An 18,726-nucleotide genomic window follows, 5' to 3' on the forward strand; every position below is an offset into this window, starting at 1 on the left:
CACATTGGTCTCCGGATCAGAAGCACAGGTACCAAACAGTGCCATAATTGTGTGGTGACAAAAGCTAGCTAGCATTGACGGAAACCCTTGCTACCTGCAGCACAATTATGATAACGCCAATTCACAGAGCAGAACAAACAACTTCCAATGGGCCATTGCTTAAAGAGCTACTGCTTGGGTGTCAGGCTGTTAGATGTGGAATTGTTCTTGTTATTAAGGTAGGCAATTTGTACTCATTGGAAAATGTTTATGAAAACACATGGTCAGTTAGATATGAACTTGAGAGTGGAGGCCAACTTCATGAATAAGTCCAGACTCAGCTCCAAGGTTCAGGTAGCCAGTTCAGTGACGATCCTTGGCTTTCGAGCCAAGTAGGGGGTCAGTCACAGGGATCTCTACGTAAAGGGTACTGAGGCATTTGGGAGGGGGCTCCCCTTGATTTCTTGTAGGGAGTAGCTCTTGCTGTCCACGTACCCCACAAAACACAGTCTTGCTGGGACACAGCTCAGACCATGTGAGGCCTCCCGAGGCTTCCCAGTGCACTAGGGTTAAATCACCATCCCTCACAGAGGCCCCAAGGTCCCTAGCCTACCTGGCCATCTCCCTTATCTCTGCTTTATGAGGCTCTTCTTTATGAATGTTATTTTATCATGACATTTTCATGCACATGTATCATTTTCCATTGTTACATTCACCTGCCGGCTACACCACATGCCTCTCCCCCCACTCTTCCTGGTTCAGTTCCCCCAAATAGTGACCCTTTCTGCTTTCATGTGTGTATATGTGTGTATTATTTTATATATAAACCCCACATGTGTTAGAAAACACGCAACGCTTTGTGTTTCTCTCCCCTCATTACCTTTCCTTGTTCTCTTTGTTCCTCTCTGGACATGGGCCCCTTTTGTTTTTATGTCATGAAAGTAGCATATCTATATTTTGTATGCAGTAAAAATGTGCAATAGTCATGTTTCTGAAACTGGCTTATTTTGCTTAATATAATGGTCTCCGGCTTCATTCATTTTCCTGAAAATGTCATAATTATCCTTCAATTATGTTGTATACTTGTGTGAACGTTATGATGTCTGTACTTGTTCATGTGGCTGTGCACATGAGTATGGAGGCCAGAAGTCAAAGTCAGGTGTCCTCTTTGGTCACTGTCCGCTGTTTTGTTTTTGTTGTTGTTGTTGTTATTATGTAAACTATCACATGTGGACACACAAGCATTGGTACACGTGGTGGTCGGAGGACAACCTTAGGAGTCCGTTCTTTCTTTCCACCATGAGGTTAGAAGGAACAGACTCTGATCATCAGGGTTACATGGCAAGGACTTTCATCCGCTTAGCCATCACACCAGCCTACAGCCTTACGTTTTTGAGGCAAGGTCTTGTTGAACCAGGAGCTCACTGATTTTCTTAGGCTGGCTGGCCAGTGAGATCCAGAGGTCTGTCAACCTGTGCCAGCCTCCTGACCCTAACACTGGAGTTGCAGACACACGTACCTCTATGCATGGCTTTTACATTGGGTGCTGAGGATCTGAACTCGGATCATCATGCTTGTTCTGCAGGCACTTTATCTGAGCTGTCTTCCAGCCCCATTTCATTCTTTACAATTGAATACACTTTTATCATGTGTAAGTGTGACATTTTCTTCATCCATTTACTGCTAGAGGGCACCTGGACTAGCTCTGTTTCTTAGCTGTTTTAGATAAAAGCTGCAGTAAATACACAATGTGCAAAGATTCCTTGTGGCATGTTGACTTAGAGTTCTTCCAGTAAATGCCCGGCAGTGCTAGATATGGGCCAGGGTGCATTTGCTTTGCCTTGGGTTTTTTAAAGAAGTTCAGTGTTGATTCCCACAGTGTTTGCAGCTGGCCCGCATTCTCACCAGCACTGTGTAAATGTCATTCTTTCCCTGCATTCTCACCATTCTTAATGATGTCATGCAGCTATGATCTGCCCTTCCCTGATGTTGAACATTTTCCCCACGTATTTATTGGCTATTTATATTTCTTCTCTTCGTGATTATCTGTGTATTCATCTGCCTATGTATTGACTGGATGACTTGATTTTGGAGAGTTTATGGTTTAGTTCTTTAATGGTTGTGGGTATTGGTCAAATGTTTAGAGTAGACAAAGGTTCTCCTCCATTCTCTAGACTGTCCCTGAACTCTGCAGATTGTTTTCTTTGCTGTACACAAGCTTTTTAATTTTGATGCAATTCATTTTATTAGTTCTTGTGATTATTTCCTTAGCCACCGGAGCCCTGTTTAGAAAGTGTTTTTCCTATGACCTGTATCTAGAAATACCTTTCCTGTGTCTTCCTTTAGCACTTTCAGTGTTTCAGGTCTGGTTTTAAGGTCTTGGACCCACTTTTAAATAGACGTTTTTACATAGTGAAAGCTAGGGATAGAATCTCATTCTTTCGCATGTGAATACCCAGTTTCCCCGGACATTTGTTGAAGAGACACTTTTTTTTCTTTGTCAAAAGTTAGGTGGCTGTAGCTGTGTGGGTTTGTCTGTGGGTCCTCTGCTCTGCCCAATGTGTCTGCTCTGTGCCACCACCACAGTTTTTGTCACTATGGCTCTGTGGTTAATTTGAGGACTAATGTTTTACTACTCCCAGCATTGTTCTTTCTTCTTAGATTACTTTAGTTATTCGGGGCTTAACCGTGTGCTTACATATTATTTTAGGTGTTGTTTTTTTTTCTACTTCAGTGAAGAATGTCATTGGAGTTATGATGAGGGTTCTGTTACATCTTCAGAGCACTTGAAATATTTCTATTTCATGATGTCAAAGCTGCCAATCCATAGAGGTCGCTCTGTCTTCTAGTGTCTTCTTCAATATTTGTTTCCCTTGAGTATTTAACATTTTTATCAAAAGGCCAGTGAGGTGGCTCAGTAAGTAAAAGCACTTGCCACCAAACCTCATGACCTCAGCTTGCTCCCCAGGGCATGCGTGGTAGAAGGAGAGAACCAGTTCTAGAAAGTTGTCCTCTGACCTCCACATATGTCACCATGGTGCATATGCCCCCCCCCACACACACACACACCGTGACTTTGTAACAAATAAAGAAGCCTTGTAGCTGCTTGGCTAGGTGTGGTCCTAAGTCTGTGCTTGTTGTTGGTTTATATGAAGCTATTGCGAACGGAGTTTTTTCCTAATTTCTTTCTCACCAAGTTTGTTATTGGCATATTGATTTAATATCCTGCAACTCTGCTGTGAGTTATTACGTCTCAGAATTTTCTGATGAAGAATTTAGGTTCTTCTAAATATAGGATCATATTACCTACATACAGGGATAATTTCACATCTTCTTTTCCTATTTATGTTCTTTTATTTCTTGCTGTTTTATTGCACCAGCTAAGACTTCAAGTGCTGTACTAGACAAGAGTAGAACAGCCACCTGTTTCATCCCGTACATTAGAGGGATGCCCCCCCATTCTGCACAGCAAGTGGGGCTTACTGTAATATGCCTTTACTGTGTTGAGATATGTTCCTTGCATCCCTGGTTTCTTCAGGCATTTTATTATAGAGGGATGTTGGACTCTGTCAAGAGCCTTTTCAGTATCTGTTGGAATGATTATGTGCTTTCTGCTTTGTCTCCTTCACCCTGTCTTTTACCTTTCTTCTCTTAATTAGTTTCTAAACCCCCCCCCCCAGTCGCTCTTTGTCTTTACAGAACTTATAGGCTCTGAGCTTCCTGTCTCCTAAACACGGCAGCTCTTCTCTCAGAGTCTACAAGGGATATTTACTTTTTCATGATGCATGTCTCCATCCCAGATACCTTCCCCCTCCTCTACCCTTAAACTAATGAAAGCTCCCTCCCACCTCTGACACCTAAGCCCCATGCAGAGGCTTGCAAGCATCAGGCCCTGTGCTGCTCTGAGCAGCTTTTAGCCACAGCCCTTCCCTGGAGTGCATGAAGCCAATAGGACCTACATATCCAGAGCCTGGGTCTCCTCTTCGGAGCCACACCCTCACTGCACTGTAGTCTAGTAGCACCCGCTCCATCTTTCACATTGACACTTGATGCTTATGTGACAGTTCTTAAGAGGGGGGGAGGGATTAGAGAACAAGAAAGGAAATGAGAGGAAAACCACTTAGGGATGACTAAATAATGGCAGCTCCACTGTCCTAAATGAAGAGTCGGGGATAGGGGGTGCCGTTTTGCCATTCCTTCTCCACCATATAAGGGCAGCATTCCTCCCCTCTTGAGGATCCATGACAAAGCACCATCTTAGAATCAGAGAAATCAGTACTCCACAGCCACTGAACCTATCCACACCTTCATCTTAGACTTTCTGACCTTCAGAACTATGGGAAAATGAAGTTCCATTATCAGTAACAAAGTATAGCATCAGCATGTGTTTTCACCCCTTCATAGGACTCACAAGAAATGGCAGTCTTGGTGTCGTGGAGAGAAAGGGACACTAGTATTTAGCAGAATAACACATTTCAGAGTGGAATGGTTTTACCCACAAGCATCTTCTTGCCCAGTTATCCTATAGAGGAATTTAGAGACTCGGTTAATGGGTACTAAGTAAAATAAAGGGGGGGGGAGGGTCACCTATATTTGCACAAGTTGTTAGCAATATCTCTGGAGGCTGATGGAAACGTAGCAACGGACCTGGAGACGGCTCCATCTCTGAGTGTGTCTGTCTTATAAATGGAGGCAGTGACTGGCCTAGAGCAGTCTGACTAGGTTATGCATATAGCCAGCTAGGAGCGAAGCATGGAAGAACCAATCTTCACTCACTGTCTAACTACACTTAACATTGATGCCTGCACAGCAGCTTCTTCAGTTGTAAAATGGGGCTTCTATTGCATAATTTCCCTCATGTAAATGATGAATAATAGAGCGGTGAAACCCCAACATCAAAGCTTTCAAGACAGTGTAAATGCTGGCAAGGATATAGAACAGCAGGAACACTGGGGGTGGGGATGCAGAGTGGAACAACCAAGTTGGAAGATGATTATTTCTTGCAAAATTAAACATACGATTATCATACTGTCCATCAAGTCTACTCTTAGGCATTTAGCTAAGAAAATAAAAATATGTAATCACCTGAAACACATATGAATACATACAGTGATTTAATTCAGAATACTCAAAATCTAGAAACAACCCAAACGTTGGCCAACTATTAATAGATGAGCAAATGTGGCACAGTGGACTGATACTGATCAGTGACGCAGAGGGATGAATCACGATGTGCACAAAGGCCTGGATAAACACCAGGGTACTGTGCCAAGTGAAATATGCAAAGCTTGGTCACCAGAGTAGTGGTGTTAAAGCGCTGCGGCTCTTTAAGAAGTAGAGCCTAATAGAAAGTCCCCGGGTGTTTGGGACCTTGCCCCACATACCCTGACTGTCTCAGCCAAGGCCCAAACCAGTATGACCTCTTGACCTTAGACTTGAACCTCCAGAACAATAATAAAAGTGTAGTTCTGAATGGTTCCATCATGATTCTGGAAAAGACAGATCATTAGCCACCAAAAGTAAAGAAAGAATTCAAAAAAAGAACAAAGGGATTCAAGGAAATGCATATGGGACAGGGGGTTGATAAGATTCCTTTCTCAGGGCTAATTATGTGGCTCACCAGACCCAGAACTGTATACTAAAAGGGGTAAATTTTAGCATCTGTAATTGTTCTCTAATTTAAAAGTACATAAACTATTTAAGAAGGACCCCCTTACAAACACATCCTCAAATACACATCCCTCAAATACACATCCTACCTTCTTTCCTCCCCCCTCACCCAAGGAATAATCACTCAGCTGATCAAGTGCTCTTAATGTTTTCCATCTTCAGCTGTTGCAGTAAAGTATGAATTTCATGCCTTGTTACCTAGTTTTCTACTTGCCCTTGACACATTTATTTCTTTAGTCTTTCAACAAATACTTACTGGTCCCAGTAAGCAGAGAATGTCTTCCTGAGTTCTCATAAAAGATCTCGAACATCGTGGCTAGATGAAGCTCCAGACATCGACTCTAGATTACAGATAAAGTTCATTGACCCTCTGAAGTCCCACACCCAAAGACATGCATTAAGTTGGTAGCAGGACCCCAGCCAGTATGTATAGCTTTGGAGGGGACTTCAGTCCCTGCACTGTGCTCAGCACCTAGCCCCACCTGGTCCTGAGAACCTACTAACTGCTTTGAGAGGCTTTCCCTCAGCCCTGGGCGTGCCCCTCAGTGATGAGATTCATGTAAGAAAATGTTTTCTTTCTCTAAGGGAATCCCTGATCTCTCACTTAGCAGCAGGAGGAAAGCTGTGTGCATCGTTAGTTCGGTACCAAGATACAGGCTGTTCCTCTTGTCTCTGGGAGGCCCTGTTTTAGTTTCCGTCCCAAGAGAAGGGAGAATGTTATTGGAAAGGCATGTGAGTTTAATTTTTATAAAGTCTGTGCATTTGCCCCTTGTCTGAAGTGTAGCTGGTAAATATCCTGCCCCCTTCTGTGGGCTGTCTGTTTACTCTGTTGATGGCTTCTTTTGCTGTGCAGAAACTTAAATTTTTATATTGCCCCATATGTTGATCCCTGAGGCAAGTCCTGGCACAGTTGGAGTTCTGTTCAGAAAGATCCTCGCCTGTGTCTTGAAGCACGTTTCTGTGTCTTTCTCTAGCACTTTCAGCTTTTCAGGTCTTAGAATCAAGGTACTTTATGCACATCGAGTTGATTTTTGTCCAAGGTAAAATACGGAGATCTAATTCCACCCTTCTGCAGGTGGATGCCCGGGTTTGCCAGCACCATTTGTTGAATAGGCTGTCATTTTTCCACTGCATGTTTTTGGCACCTTTGTCAAAAATTAGGTAGCCATAGCTTTGCTGGTTTATTTCTGGATGCTCTATTCTGTTCCATTGGCCTCACCATCTGTTTATTCCGGTACCACGGTGTCTTTGTCACCACAGTCTGTGGTACAATTTACAAAGAACTGTAAAAATTAAACACCAAACGCCTGCCAGTTAATAAACGGGCCGATGAAATGAACATGCAGTTCTCAAAGGAAGAAACATAAATGGCTGAAAAATAAATATTTAAGAAAGCATTCAACATCTCTAAGTCATAAGCACACTGAGACTATTTTCAGATATCACCTCATGCAGGCTAGAGTGACAATCGTTAGTGAATGTCGATGAGGATGTGGGGAAAGAAGAGCCCTTACTCACTGCTGCACAGAGTGCGAAGAAGTACAGACGTTATGGAAATCCTCAAACAGTAAAAATAAAACTAACATATGGCTCAGCCTTCCTATACCTATACACAAAGACTACATATAGACAGAGACACTTAGACACCCATGTTCATTACTGCTTCATTTATGATAGCAAGGAGATGGAACCAGCCTAGATGTCTATCAGCAGATGAATGGGCAATGAAAATGTGATGCATACACACAATGGAATTTTATCGGTGTCTATAAAAAATGAAATCACAAAATTTTCAGTAAAATAGATGGATCTGGAAAGTAGAATTTAAACAGAGTAACTCTGGAAAACAACACATTCTCATATGCAAATCCTAGTGTATGATATACACACATACATGTAAATAGGTGTAAGGGTGAATGAAAACACAAAAGACCAAGAGAGGATAATAGTAGGTGACAAGGAATGATGGGAGTGGTTAAAATGACGCATGGGACGTGAAAAAGGAAGACAGTTAGGGAAACCGGTAGGAGGAAGGTGAAGGGTGGAGAATCACTAGAACACACTTGTTCTGGTCAAGAAATTAAAAAATATAATATAAAAAGAATAAGCAAATAAAGAGCATAGTTGGGGCTCTTGAAGAAAGCCCTGTGATAATGGGAGGCAAGCTTTCTGAAGTCATCTTCAGGAGAACATTAAGAAGAGACAGCCCAAGAGTGAGGGCAGGAGGACCCAGTGGCTACAGCTTACCCAGCTAAGGCAGTCTGCTCATTAACTGGCTTCTAACTGTTTTGTGAGTTGAGATCACTGCAGAGACTAAGTCAAGGTCATTCTGCTGCCTTTGTTATAGCAAGGTGCTTTGGACAGCTGGGACAGTTGGCAGGTGACAGTAGCTATTGGTGTTGATTTCCTGGGAGCCTGGTCTTCACTGTGAGTTTTTACATATAAAAAGAAAAATATTTGCAGGTGAGCAGGTAGTTAGCAACTCATTCTCAAAGGCCTTGAATACAAAAGAGGTGTTTGTACTTCTGAAACTTCCTTTCTGTAAATATGAGTGTTTTAAAATTAACCTAGGGTTTCAAATGTGAGGATATGTTACCTTTATAGAGCGAAAGGACACATGTGGCCTTTTTCTTTATAGATCTGAGGTAGAGATAAAGGACAGAAAGAATAGTCAGTATTGGTGTCCATGTGATAACCTAGACCTGTTAGCACAGGACTCAGGAGACAGGAGGATTACAAGGACAGAACAGACTCAACTACATAGAGAGTCTGAAGGCACCCTGGGCTACATAAGATTCTGTTTCAAAACAAAAATAAAGAACAAAACTTAATAGCCAGTATCTAATAGTGTTAGAAAGCGCAGCAAAGGCTAAGTAAAGGGATCTGGAGGAGGGAGACTGGATTTGGAGGTTGGGCAGAGGGAGAGGAAGTGCTCTCTGGTAGTTGGAGTCTCCGGTCTGAGTCAGCCAAACACACAGATGGTATTTGCCCTGGCCGAGGCTTTGGAAACTGGGCAGCCTTGCTGCTGTTTGCCCTATACAGGTGCCATTATCCTGCCCCCACTTCTTGCCTGATACGCCTGGAAGCTGTTTATCTAGCCCTCTGTTGTCCCCAGATGCCCGCCCAGCCTTGTGCTGTTCAACCTGTCAATGAAGCATTGGGGCAAAACTGATACTGAAGAGTCCCTAATGCAGCTTTGGAGATATTTGACTTTTTGTTTGAGAAAGGAAACAGGCCATAAAAATGGATGAGAAAATTAAAATGGACGCCCTTTTTATCCGAGAACGCTGACAAATGGTAGTGGTAGCCCTCCTCCGTCCACACTCCCTTCTCCCCCTTACAAAAAGATGCAGTCGTTTTTAACATGAACAGTATGAGGGATGCTGCCCTCCTTTCCTGAATCACAAATAGAAGCAAGAGCATTTCTTTAAATAGAAGTTTCTCTTTTATGAATCTTGCGCATTCCCGTGCATCATTGTGGAAATATCAGTGTGTTCTCTGAGTCCAAGCAGACATCAGCACAGTGTTGCCTTTTGGGAACACCTTCCTGCCCACTTCCTCTTGGCCTCACATGAGTTTATGGCATGACTAATTTTTTGACCCATAATTTTTTTTAAAAATTTCTTAAATTTGCTTACGTGTATAAATGCTGTCGAGACTTGAGTTGTCTACTGGATCATTCATTTCTGTAAATATCAGAGAAGAATCTGTGTCCCCTCATGGTAGTGAGGGCTGGGCTCTGAGTGTGTCTATTGCTCTTCGGGTCTTCTGATACCATTGCTAATATTCTGTTTTAAATTTTTATTTTTCATGTGGTCATTTTGCTGGGTATTTCTCTTTTCATCATAAGTGGCCTTTCTTGGGTTATTATCACGATGAAATAGCAACAGATCCAGGGTGTATAAACAATAGATGAAGGCAAGAATATGCCCTACGTCTTTTCTGCTGTGTTTGTGGTTTCTGAAAGAGTAACCGGGACACAGTCAACCAATAATACCCAAGCACTGCTTCCTGATCACTGTTGAATGCTGAGGGTGAGATTCTGTATCTTAGATTCCTCTCCTTCCCCTCCTAAATGCTCGGGTCACGGTGTTACTTGTATAACCACTGGTTTTTAAAATGCATTTTCTTTCAGGTGATCTCTATGTGGGGTTTGTAATCTTTCCTACCCTTCTTGGCAGATCAGCCATGCAGAAGCTGGGAATGGAAGTGTTTGAGGAGGTCTACAATTACCTCAAGAGAGCAAGGCACCAGAAGACCGGAGAAGCAGAGATCCGGGAACACCTGGAGACTGTGGTCCCTCGGGCCAGTGACTGCTTTGAGGTTGACCAGCTCCTCTGTTTTGACGAGTTGCTTCTGAGCACAGAAGGAAAAGAGCCAACTCTCCAGAACCTTCACTGTGAAGCTGCCCAAAAGAAGCATGTCAAGGGCACGCATGCTTGTGAAAATCCATGAGGTTTACATGCTGGAGTACGTTACGGGAAACTAGTGTGTAAGTGGAGCTGCCATCTCTACCTTCGGCTCCTGGTCAGATGTAAGGATGTGGTCTATGGAGAGGAAAGCGCTCAGCTGACTGCCAGTGCTTGGTGTCACAGGGCGAAGTCAGAGATGGAGTCTGGCATCCTGAAAGGCTTTCCCTCATGCCTACAGCCCTCAGGGTTTCCAGTGAGGCGGAAGTGCTCTGGAGACACAGGTGCTCTGTACTGTGTCCATCCAGGGCATGCGCAATGCCAGGAACCATAGCCAGCTTGCTTGTGATGGCCCCAGGACCCCGGCCTGGACAACGACCTGTTCATCTCTAGTAATGTATTTTTGATCAACAGTTTTTTCTTTCCATGACTACCATGCAAGGGCTCAGGTTGAAAATTCCCACAAGTGACTCCCTTCTGTGATTTATTCCCAAAACCCACTCATGGAGCATTGAAGGCTTTATTCATTAAAAAAAAAAAAAAATACAGATTTCCTTGTTATAAGACAAATCACCTAGTTTAATCCCCGTCTCACCTAACAGTGTTTCTCAACCTGAGGGTCGTGACCCCCTTGGGGATACATATCAGATATTGACATTATGATTCATAACATCAGCTAAATTTCAGTCAAGACGCAGCAATGGAATAATCTTATGGCTGGGAGTCGCCACAAAACGAGGAACTATGTTAAAGGGTCACAGCACTAGGGAGGTTGAGAACCGCTGTGTCACAACAGCCTGTTGCTAAATGTGACACATCCACGCCAAGGTGACCTTTGCTTTGTTCCGTTGGTCGTTACTACTAAAAACATAAAAACTGTACACACAGATGAGGTATTAATTATTGTTTCAAAGATTTATTTTTATTTTACAGATTTGAGTGTTTGGTTCACACGGGTGCATGTGCGCCTTGTATGTGTAAGAAACCAACCTGAGCAACCCAGGAAGAGCAAGCCAGTGAGCAGTGGGCAGCACTCTTCCATGGCCTCTGCATCAGGTTCCTGCACCTTTGGAGTTTCCGCCCTAACATGCCTTTGGTGACCGGCTGTGCTGTGGAAGTATAAGCAGAAACAAACCCATTCCTTCCCAAGCTGATTTTCGTTTTACCCTGACTAAGACAACATCCATCCTCCACTACCTTCCTCCCACGCTCCCTGTGCACCGCACCCCATCACTCTCCCAACTCCATGTCCCCCTTTCTTTGTTGTTTATAATGGCAGTTTTTATTCAGGAAGTAGCAAGGAAGAGACCTCACCTCAGTAAAGAGTCCTCTGGATACCCAGTCCTTTGATGACCAATGAGATAGCAGACTGGTCAGAAGAGGAGGGGCTGTAAAAGAAGCCAAGTTAATGAAGGAGTCTAGGCTCCTTGATGGTTTTATATATATATATGTGTGTGTGTGTGTGTGTGTGTGTGTGTGTAATACTAGAACAGAACAATGCTTGTACGAGCTGCTGTGTCTGAAGAGGAATTCATAACATGCCCAGAGAACAATGTCTTGCATTTTGGAACATGATTTTAAGATGACAGGTGCAGGGGGATAACGCTCTATCCTCCAGAGATTTGTGTTGTGTGCTGCCGCAGCCTTATAAGAAAGGAGAGTCAGAGCAGTGGGGTTTGGGGTCATAGCTTCTTAGAGAAGCTCACTGGAGTTTATCTCCCTTTAGTTCACTGGTAGAGAGCAAGATTTGGCCTAACTTGAAAAGAGTGTTTGTCATTACAACTTTCTTCTTCAGCAGTATAGTCTTAATTTGGGGTGACTTCAGTATGAATATTAAGAACTGTCATAATGAAATATGACAGGTATATCACAGAGATGGGAGATGAAGGGATTTTGTACATTGCCTCCCCTCCCCCAGGTCTCTCTCTGTCTCTGTCTCTGTCTCTGTCTCTCTCTCTCTCTCTCTCTCTCTCTCACACACACACACACACACACACACATTCTGCCTTCAATTATGCAGAAGAAATGCCACAAACTGTTTGGGGTGATACCCAGATAAAGCTCACCTGGGAGAGCTTTGTTAATCATTTAGTGGCTTTGAAGATGAGGCTGGAGCAAATGCTCTAGGTCTAGAGTCTAGCTCCAGCCATCGCCCTGGGCTCAGCATAAAAGGGCTCACACATTAAGCTATAGCTCACAATGTTCCTTAGGATGGAACATCAGTAGGGTGTCAGAAGAAAGTAGGACCTGGCTACTGGGAGAGTAAAACAGAAATGAAGCAAAGAGAAGGAACAGGTGTGTGTGTGTGTGTGTGTGTGTGTGTGTGTGTGTGTGTGTGTTGGTAAAACAGGGATTGATAGATACACAGTAAAGAAGCAATGTTTGAAAATAGTTCTGCTTTAATCAGCATGAGGAAGAAGTTGAATTCCAAATGGTATGGCTCCTAGAATTCCTGCCGTTATTGTGATTACAGCAGTTCATCTCCTCTGAATCTGTTTCTTGCCTACATCTGGCCATCTCTGAGAACAGTATGGATAGTAGATGGAATCATGGTGAGGAGACCTGCATAACCCCGCTGACACCCAGGACAGGGATCTGACTGACTCCACGACAGGCCTCAGTTCTGAGATCTTTAAGCTAGGCCTAAGTTTTTATTTCTCAGAAAAGAAAACCAGGGTTCTGGAAACACACACACACAGAAAAAGAGCAGCCAATCAGAAGCGACCCCAACATCTGGCCAGAGCAGATAAGGTTACTTAATAGTTACTCATCAGGAAACTCTTCAAGCCCCTGACCAATCCCAAGCCTACCCGTACCCATACCCATACCCATACCTCGAGTCTAGCAGACCACCAATCAGAATATGAATTACCTAACCACACTTGGAATTTCCCCTAACTGTCTTTAAATTGAGCCTGCAAGCTCATCTTGGGGTCGTGGTCATTTTGCGAAGGTGGTGACCCCTGCATGCTGGAACTCTATGCAGAATAAATACTCTTCGATTTTGCATACTGTCTGAGTCTGAGCTCTTTCTTCAGTGATACATGGACCCTAAAAATGGGAAATTGCCATCGTGGTTTGGCTTCATGTGTAGTGGTACTTTAGATACTTATAAATGCTCTTGGTGTTGAAGAGAAATTGTTCCTTTTATGGTTAGGCTACTTGAAAGTCTGTTGTTAGACCTTCATTCCTGGGCACTTCCTTCACAGACGTTCTACCATCACCATTGCAAACATATCGCCTTCAGACACTTAGAGTCGCCCTTGATGGCTGCTCTACATACATGAGTGAGTGGCTGGCTTGTAGGACCCGCTCTGCCTACCACACAGTCTCCAGCCACCTCACCTTGCTGTAAGATGCCAGTAGAGCTCCAAAATGACCATCACTGGTCATCAGTTCTTTCCTGGTTTCAAAAAACAGTTCATAAATATGGCTCAACAAACAGTATGATGATAAATATTTACAAGGAATACGGTGGTCATTAGAATTTATGTAGGACCTTCCCCACAGCAAAACCTGTTGAAATTTAATCCTTGTGAGTCAAAAAAAAGTGAGACTGGGTGGGGCCTTTGAGAGGTAATTGGGTCAGGAGGCTCTGCCTGCCTGGATGATGCGGTCGGGAGTTCATGGATCATCTTGAGAATGGGTCTGTCTGTATTAAGACAGTGCAGTGTCTCCTCTGGCCATGTGATGATCTGTGCCACCTGGGAACTTCTCAGAGTCTCCTTCAGCAAGAATGTTTTCACTAGATACGACCCCTTAACCTTTTGACCTCCAGTCTGTAAAACTGGAAGGTGAGTGGTTGTTGTTTCATAAATCATCTTAGTTGGGGTTTCTATTGCTGTGAAGAGAGACCATAACCATGGCAACTCTTATAAAGGAAAACATTTAATTGGGGCTGGCTTACAGTTTTGGAGACTTAGTCCATCATCATCATGGTAGGAAGCATGGCAGCATCCAGGCAGACGTGGTGCTGGAAAAGGAGCTTCTCAGCTTCTTTCTACATCCAGAGACGCCACACAACAAGACCACACCTCCTAATAGTGCCATCCCCTACGAGCTTATGGGGGCCATTTTCACTCAAACTACCACACCTAGTCTGCAGGTACTGGTGGAGTCTGTTATAGCAACAGGAGACAGACTAAGACATGCAGAACAGACGATTTGAGTCCAAACTTGTCTGGGAAGTGACCCTTCTGCAGCTAGAAACATGTTGATCCAGAATGTGATTTTTATTGCTCTGATAAATGGGGTTGTCTGGTTCCCTTCACCCCTCCGTATCCTCCCTGACTGTGGCCTCTTAACTTTAAGGGCTATTTCTCTTTTAACTTTAAGGCTGTTGCTTCGGCTCTGAGTTTCACCCTGGAGCCTGGCTTCACTGAGTTGGGAGTGCCCTGGTCCCTTGGATATGCTCTATCACCCTGCTGTCGTCTCCAGCCTGTCCACCTCTACCATGAGTGTGGGAGCTGAAGCAGAGTCCTCCCGGAACCTGACCTCTGTACAACAAAACACACTGAGACAATCCAGAAACTCCAGAGCAATAGACCAATGTTTATGACCCTCTGCTATTCAGGATCCGTGCTTGACCATCACAATAAACTAACCTTCAGCATTCTGTCCTTTCTCTGACACTCAAATCCCCAGATTTGGGGCAGGGGCATTGATTTTTACAAATTGGAAGGGGGTAATCTCAAATAGACTGTGGCTTTTAGAAAAAAAAAAATTCAGCTACTTCTTTTCAAAAAAAGCCCAGGCAAAGCATGAACCCTGTCTTTTTCCTTTCTTTGTTTCTTCCTTCCTTTCTTTGTCTTTCTTTCTTTCTTTCTTTCTTTCTTTCTTTCTTTCTTTCTTTCTCTTTCATAATGTTTCAAGAGAGGAAATGGAATCTACTTGAGCCGTGTCTTTCACAGACAGGGTCTACTCCTTTGTATGAATATGCATTGAGTTTATGTTTTATACTAGGTGCTAAGTTTGGGCACAACTTGATGTGTGTGTGTGCATGCACACGTGCCCATGTATATAGAAGTGGGGATATGGGAGGGCTCTCACTTTATAATCTACATTACCCTGGAATTCTCCGTGCCCAGGCTGTCCTCAAACTTTCAGCACTTCTCCTGCCTCAGGCTCACATGTCCTGAATTGTGGGTTTGAACCACCATATGCAGCTTTGCTACTTTTTAAATAATTATTTTAAAAAAGAATCCTTAGCAGTGACCATTGCTGAAGGCGTCACTGAAGTCTGATGATTTACCTTTGGATAGAACAACTCCAGGAGTTAGAAGAAGCTTAGCTGTGAGAAAGAGCCCAAGCAAACAACTAAACTAAACAAGGTGCACGTCTAGAGCAGAAAATGCCAAAATGCCGGAGCTAAATCGTAACATACCTGTTCATAAGAAATACAAAGGAATATCTTTGCAAGGCAGAGGGAGAGACTAGGATGGTCCATGTTGTGGTGGATCAGAGTTGGAAACAGGAAGTTTTGTTCAGCTTAATATAATGCAGATGTTTATATGTAGAAACAGCTGGATATACAGAGGGAGATGGGAGAAAGCAGGGTCACTGAACACACATAACCCCTTGTTCTGCCAGCTGAAAGGGCCCAGAGCCTCCAACACGGTCACATTCTACCTAGACAGACATGTTGTCCAGGACAGTTTTCAAGGAAGAAACAAGCCCGTGGGTAGGAAACATGTATGGTGAAGTCAGGAAGAGCAGGAAGCATCTTGTTATGCACAGGAGTGGGAGAGGAGGGCACAGCAGCAAGAGAAGGCAGACTTCTGCTAAGGGGAAGAACATAGGAAGCCCACGGAAGAGCTGACTCAACGAACAACAAACTACAGCAACTATGCTGTTTCACACCGACATAAGTTAATAACGTGAGAGAGTATAAATACTTTCAGAGGAGGGTAGCTAGGGACTCTACAATACACCTGACCAGTAGGCCCCAAAGTCTTGAAGGTTGTTATCTTGGTCCGTCGCGGCAGCTGCAACCAAGTGTCTTAGACTAGAGATGCCAACCACCAAGATTGATTTCTCATAGTTGTGAGGACTGGGAAGTCCGACATCAAGGGACGGTGGGCAGATTTGTTCTGTTACAGGCCCAGGTCCTGGTCCCTTGGGAACCCTTGTGTTGTTGACAGTTCGAACATCAGAAGACGCCAGGAAACTCTCTAGGCCTCTTTAATAAAAAGGTCACGTTTTTACTCATTGTTTCCCACACCAACTCCAACGCTCACTCTCTGGTCCTATCCAGACCAAACCTGAGGTGACTCAACACCCTGTTCCTTCGGCTTTCAGGACGCCTTGGTGATCTGATCTTGCCCAACTTTTCTTTTTTCTTTTTTTGCTTTCTTTTTTTTTAATTTTTAATTTTTACAATTTATTCACTTTATATCCCGATTGTAGCCCCCTCCCTCATCTCCTCCCACCCTCTCCCTCCCTCTCTGCCCTCCTTCTTCCCCTCCCCTAGTCCGCTGAAAAGGGGAGTCCTCCCTTGCCATCTGACCCTAGTCTATCAAGTAAGGACTGTCTGGATCCTCTTCCTCTGTGGCCTGACAAGGGGAGGTGATCAAAGAGTAGGCAACAGAGCTTTTCAGGCCTCCCTACTATGACTTAGGATACCAGCCACACCCTTAGCCACTCCCTGGTCTGTCCTGGGGAAACTTTCAGCTTCCCTAGGTCCTTCTTCGCTGCCTGGCCTAAAAGCCGCAGCCTGATTGGCTGCTGTTCCACTAGCAAAGCCTGCACTGGTGTCTCCATTCTGTTCATGGACCCTGCAGGGACTGGTGGTCAGTGGTGAGACCCTCCTGAGAACCATGTGATCAGATGAAAGCAAAGATCCATCCATGGCCATGGTCGAGAAGATAGACCTGGCGCAAGCCATGGCCCTGGGGTCCGACTGGCGCCATCTTTGTCATGTGATGTTGTACGCGCCCAATCCAGAGAAGCTCTTCGATGGCCACATTAAGCTTCGCTATGCTGTGCTGGTGAGGAGATGGCCACTAGCTGCTCTAGCCCTGTGCCCTTCCTGGAGCCACCTTTCCATCTCCCAGCTAATCCTTACTCCTTCCTCCCTCAGATGTGCATGCGCTTTGATGGGCGACTGGGCTTCCCTGGAGGTTTTGTGGATGATGACAGCCCCAACCTGGAGTACGGGCTAAACAGGGAACTGCTGAAGAAGCTGGGCGATGGTGTGTCCACTTTCACCGTGGAGTCCAGCGACTACCGAAACTCCCTCGCCGATACCAAATCGAAAGTGGCAATCCACTTCTATGTCAAGTGTCTGTCACTAGAGCAGATCCAGACCGTGGAAGCCAGGGCACCACTTTCCAAGGACTTTGGGCTAGAGGTGGGGCCAGCATGGGACCTTGTATCCCCTACCTGTTTTCCTACTCTGAGGTCCCTTTTCAAGCAAAGACCCCTTGGGAGTTCCTGGTCATCAGACCTTGTGCCCTTCCCAGTGTCCACACACACATACACACATGCACACACGCAGGCATGAACTTCACTGGCCTCTGCAGAGATTTTTCTAGAATGCTCTCAGCCAAGTGTGATAGCGGTCAGGCATGAAACCCTAACAGTCCATTGACTTTGGGCCCCTAATTTACTTAGGGGAGGAAAGGGACAGGTGTGTACACAGAAGTGATTCTCTGATTCTGGCACATACCAAACTCATGGGGAGGACAGGCAGTGATGCCTGCATTCACACTAGCAAGTTCCCCGGTGAAAAAGCAATTCGTAGGCTTCCCTCCTACCACCCTTGTTATGGGAGAAAGAGGCTCAAGGTCTGTGGATTTTCTTTCATTGAGTTCCCTGGAGAGGCCTATGTGGCTTGTGTGGTGCCTCTGATGGGGTAGGGCTGTGCCTGCATCTGCCATGCCTCAATTCAGGCCACAAGAGCCAGAAAGTACTGTGGGAAGGATCAGCCTAGAGATAAATACAGCAAGCTTTGGGGGCCTTTGCCTGTAGACATTAGGCCCATTGGGTGTCACTGAAGTGTGAAGCCTTAGGACTTGTTCTGCAGAGGTGTCTGCTCTAGAAAGAGTTTGTTGTAGGGAGAACTGTGTCTTGTCTTGTCTCCTCTCTTTCACAGATCTTTGGCCTGGTGCGAGTGCCCCTGTATATCTTGCAAGATGGTATGGGAGGCCTGCCTACATTCCTCGAGAATTCCTTTATTGGTACCAGCAGGCAGCAGCTACTGGACGCCCTCCAGGACTTGAGAATTCTGACTCCTGAAATTGTCTCAAACATCAAGGCGCGAATTGCTCGACACAAGCAGAAATTAGCGTTTAGTGGGGCCTAAGATGAGAGAGCTTGGTTAGTAGGAGGGTTGGGGGAACGAACAATGTTTCCAGGGTCTGGGAGATGACAGCTGATACCAGATAAAAAAAAGGCAGAAGCATGATACAATGCATTTTGAACAAAAGATTTCACCCTGTGGCATCAGAGAAAAAAAGAAAAATCCACAGCCCTTTGCCATTTGAAGTCCTTTCCTGTACCTGGACACACAGATGCAGGGAGCCCCAAGCATGCATATGTACAGTCTGTGACCGCACGTGGCCTGGCACAGTCCCCCTCATGTCCACTCTAACCAGGATCTGTAACCCCTTCCCTTCCTTGTAAAGCTGCTTTTTAGTATCCAGTTCCACGTTTGCTAGAGGAGATAAGC

At 44.6% G+C, this 18,726-nt stretch overlaps 1 protein-coding gene across 1 annotated transcript; it reads left to right on the forward strand.

Annotated features, from left to right (window-relative positions):
* The first annotated feature begins 16,903 nt into the window (after positions 1 to 16,903).
* Positions 16,904 to 18,360, forward strand: LOC129680323 (U8 snoRNA-decapping enzyme-like). The gene is made up of 3 exons (XM_055611922.1): positions 16,904 to 17,044; positions 17,137 to 17,406; positions 18,151 to 18,360. Exons 1-3 carry the CDS (start codon positions 16,904 to 16,906, stop codon positions 18,358 to 18,360), a joined length of 621 nt encoding a protein of 206 aa, XP_055467897.1.
* Positions 18,361 to 18,726: the final 366 nt, after the last annotated feature.

Source organism: Psammomys obesus, unplaced genomic scaffold (genome assembly GCF_907164565.1).
Source record: "Psammomys obesus unplaced genomic scaffold, mPsaObe1.curated_primary_1811, whole genome shotgun sequence".
Taxonomy (NCBI): Eukaryota; Metazoa; Chordata; class Mammalia; order Rodentia; family Muridae; genus Psammomys; species Psammomys obesus.

Excerpts from the sequence above, each read along its gene's own strand:
- LOC129680323 (XM_055611922.1), top strand. The coding sequence starts at position 16,904 with ATGGCCATGGTCGAGAAGATAGACCTGGCGCAAGCCATGGCCCTGGGG. Across the intron at positions 17,045-17,136 it reads AGCTTCGCTATGCTGTGCTG|ATGTGCATGCGCTTTGATGG; the intron begins GTGAGGAGATGG and ends TTCCTCCCTCAG. Across the intron at positions 17,407-18,150 it reads CCAAGGACTTTGGGCTAGAG|ATCTTTGGCCTGGTGCGAGT; the intron begins GTGGGGCCAGCA and ends TCTCTTTCACAG.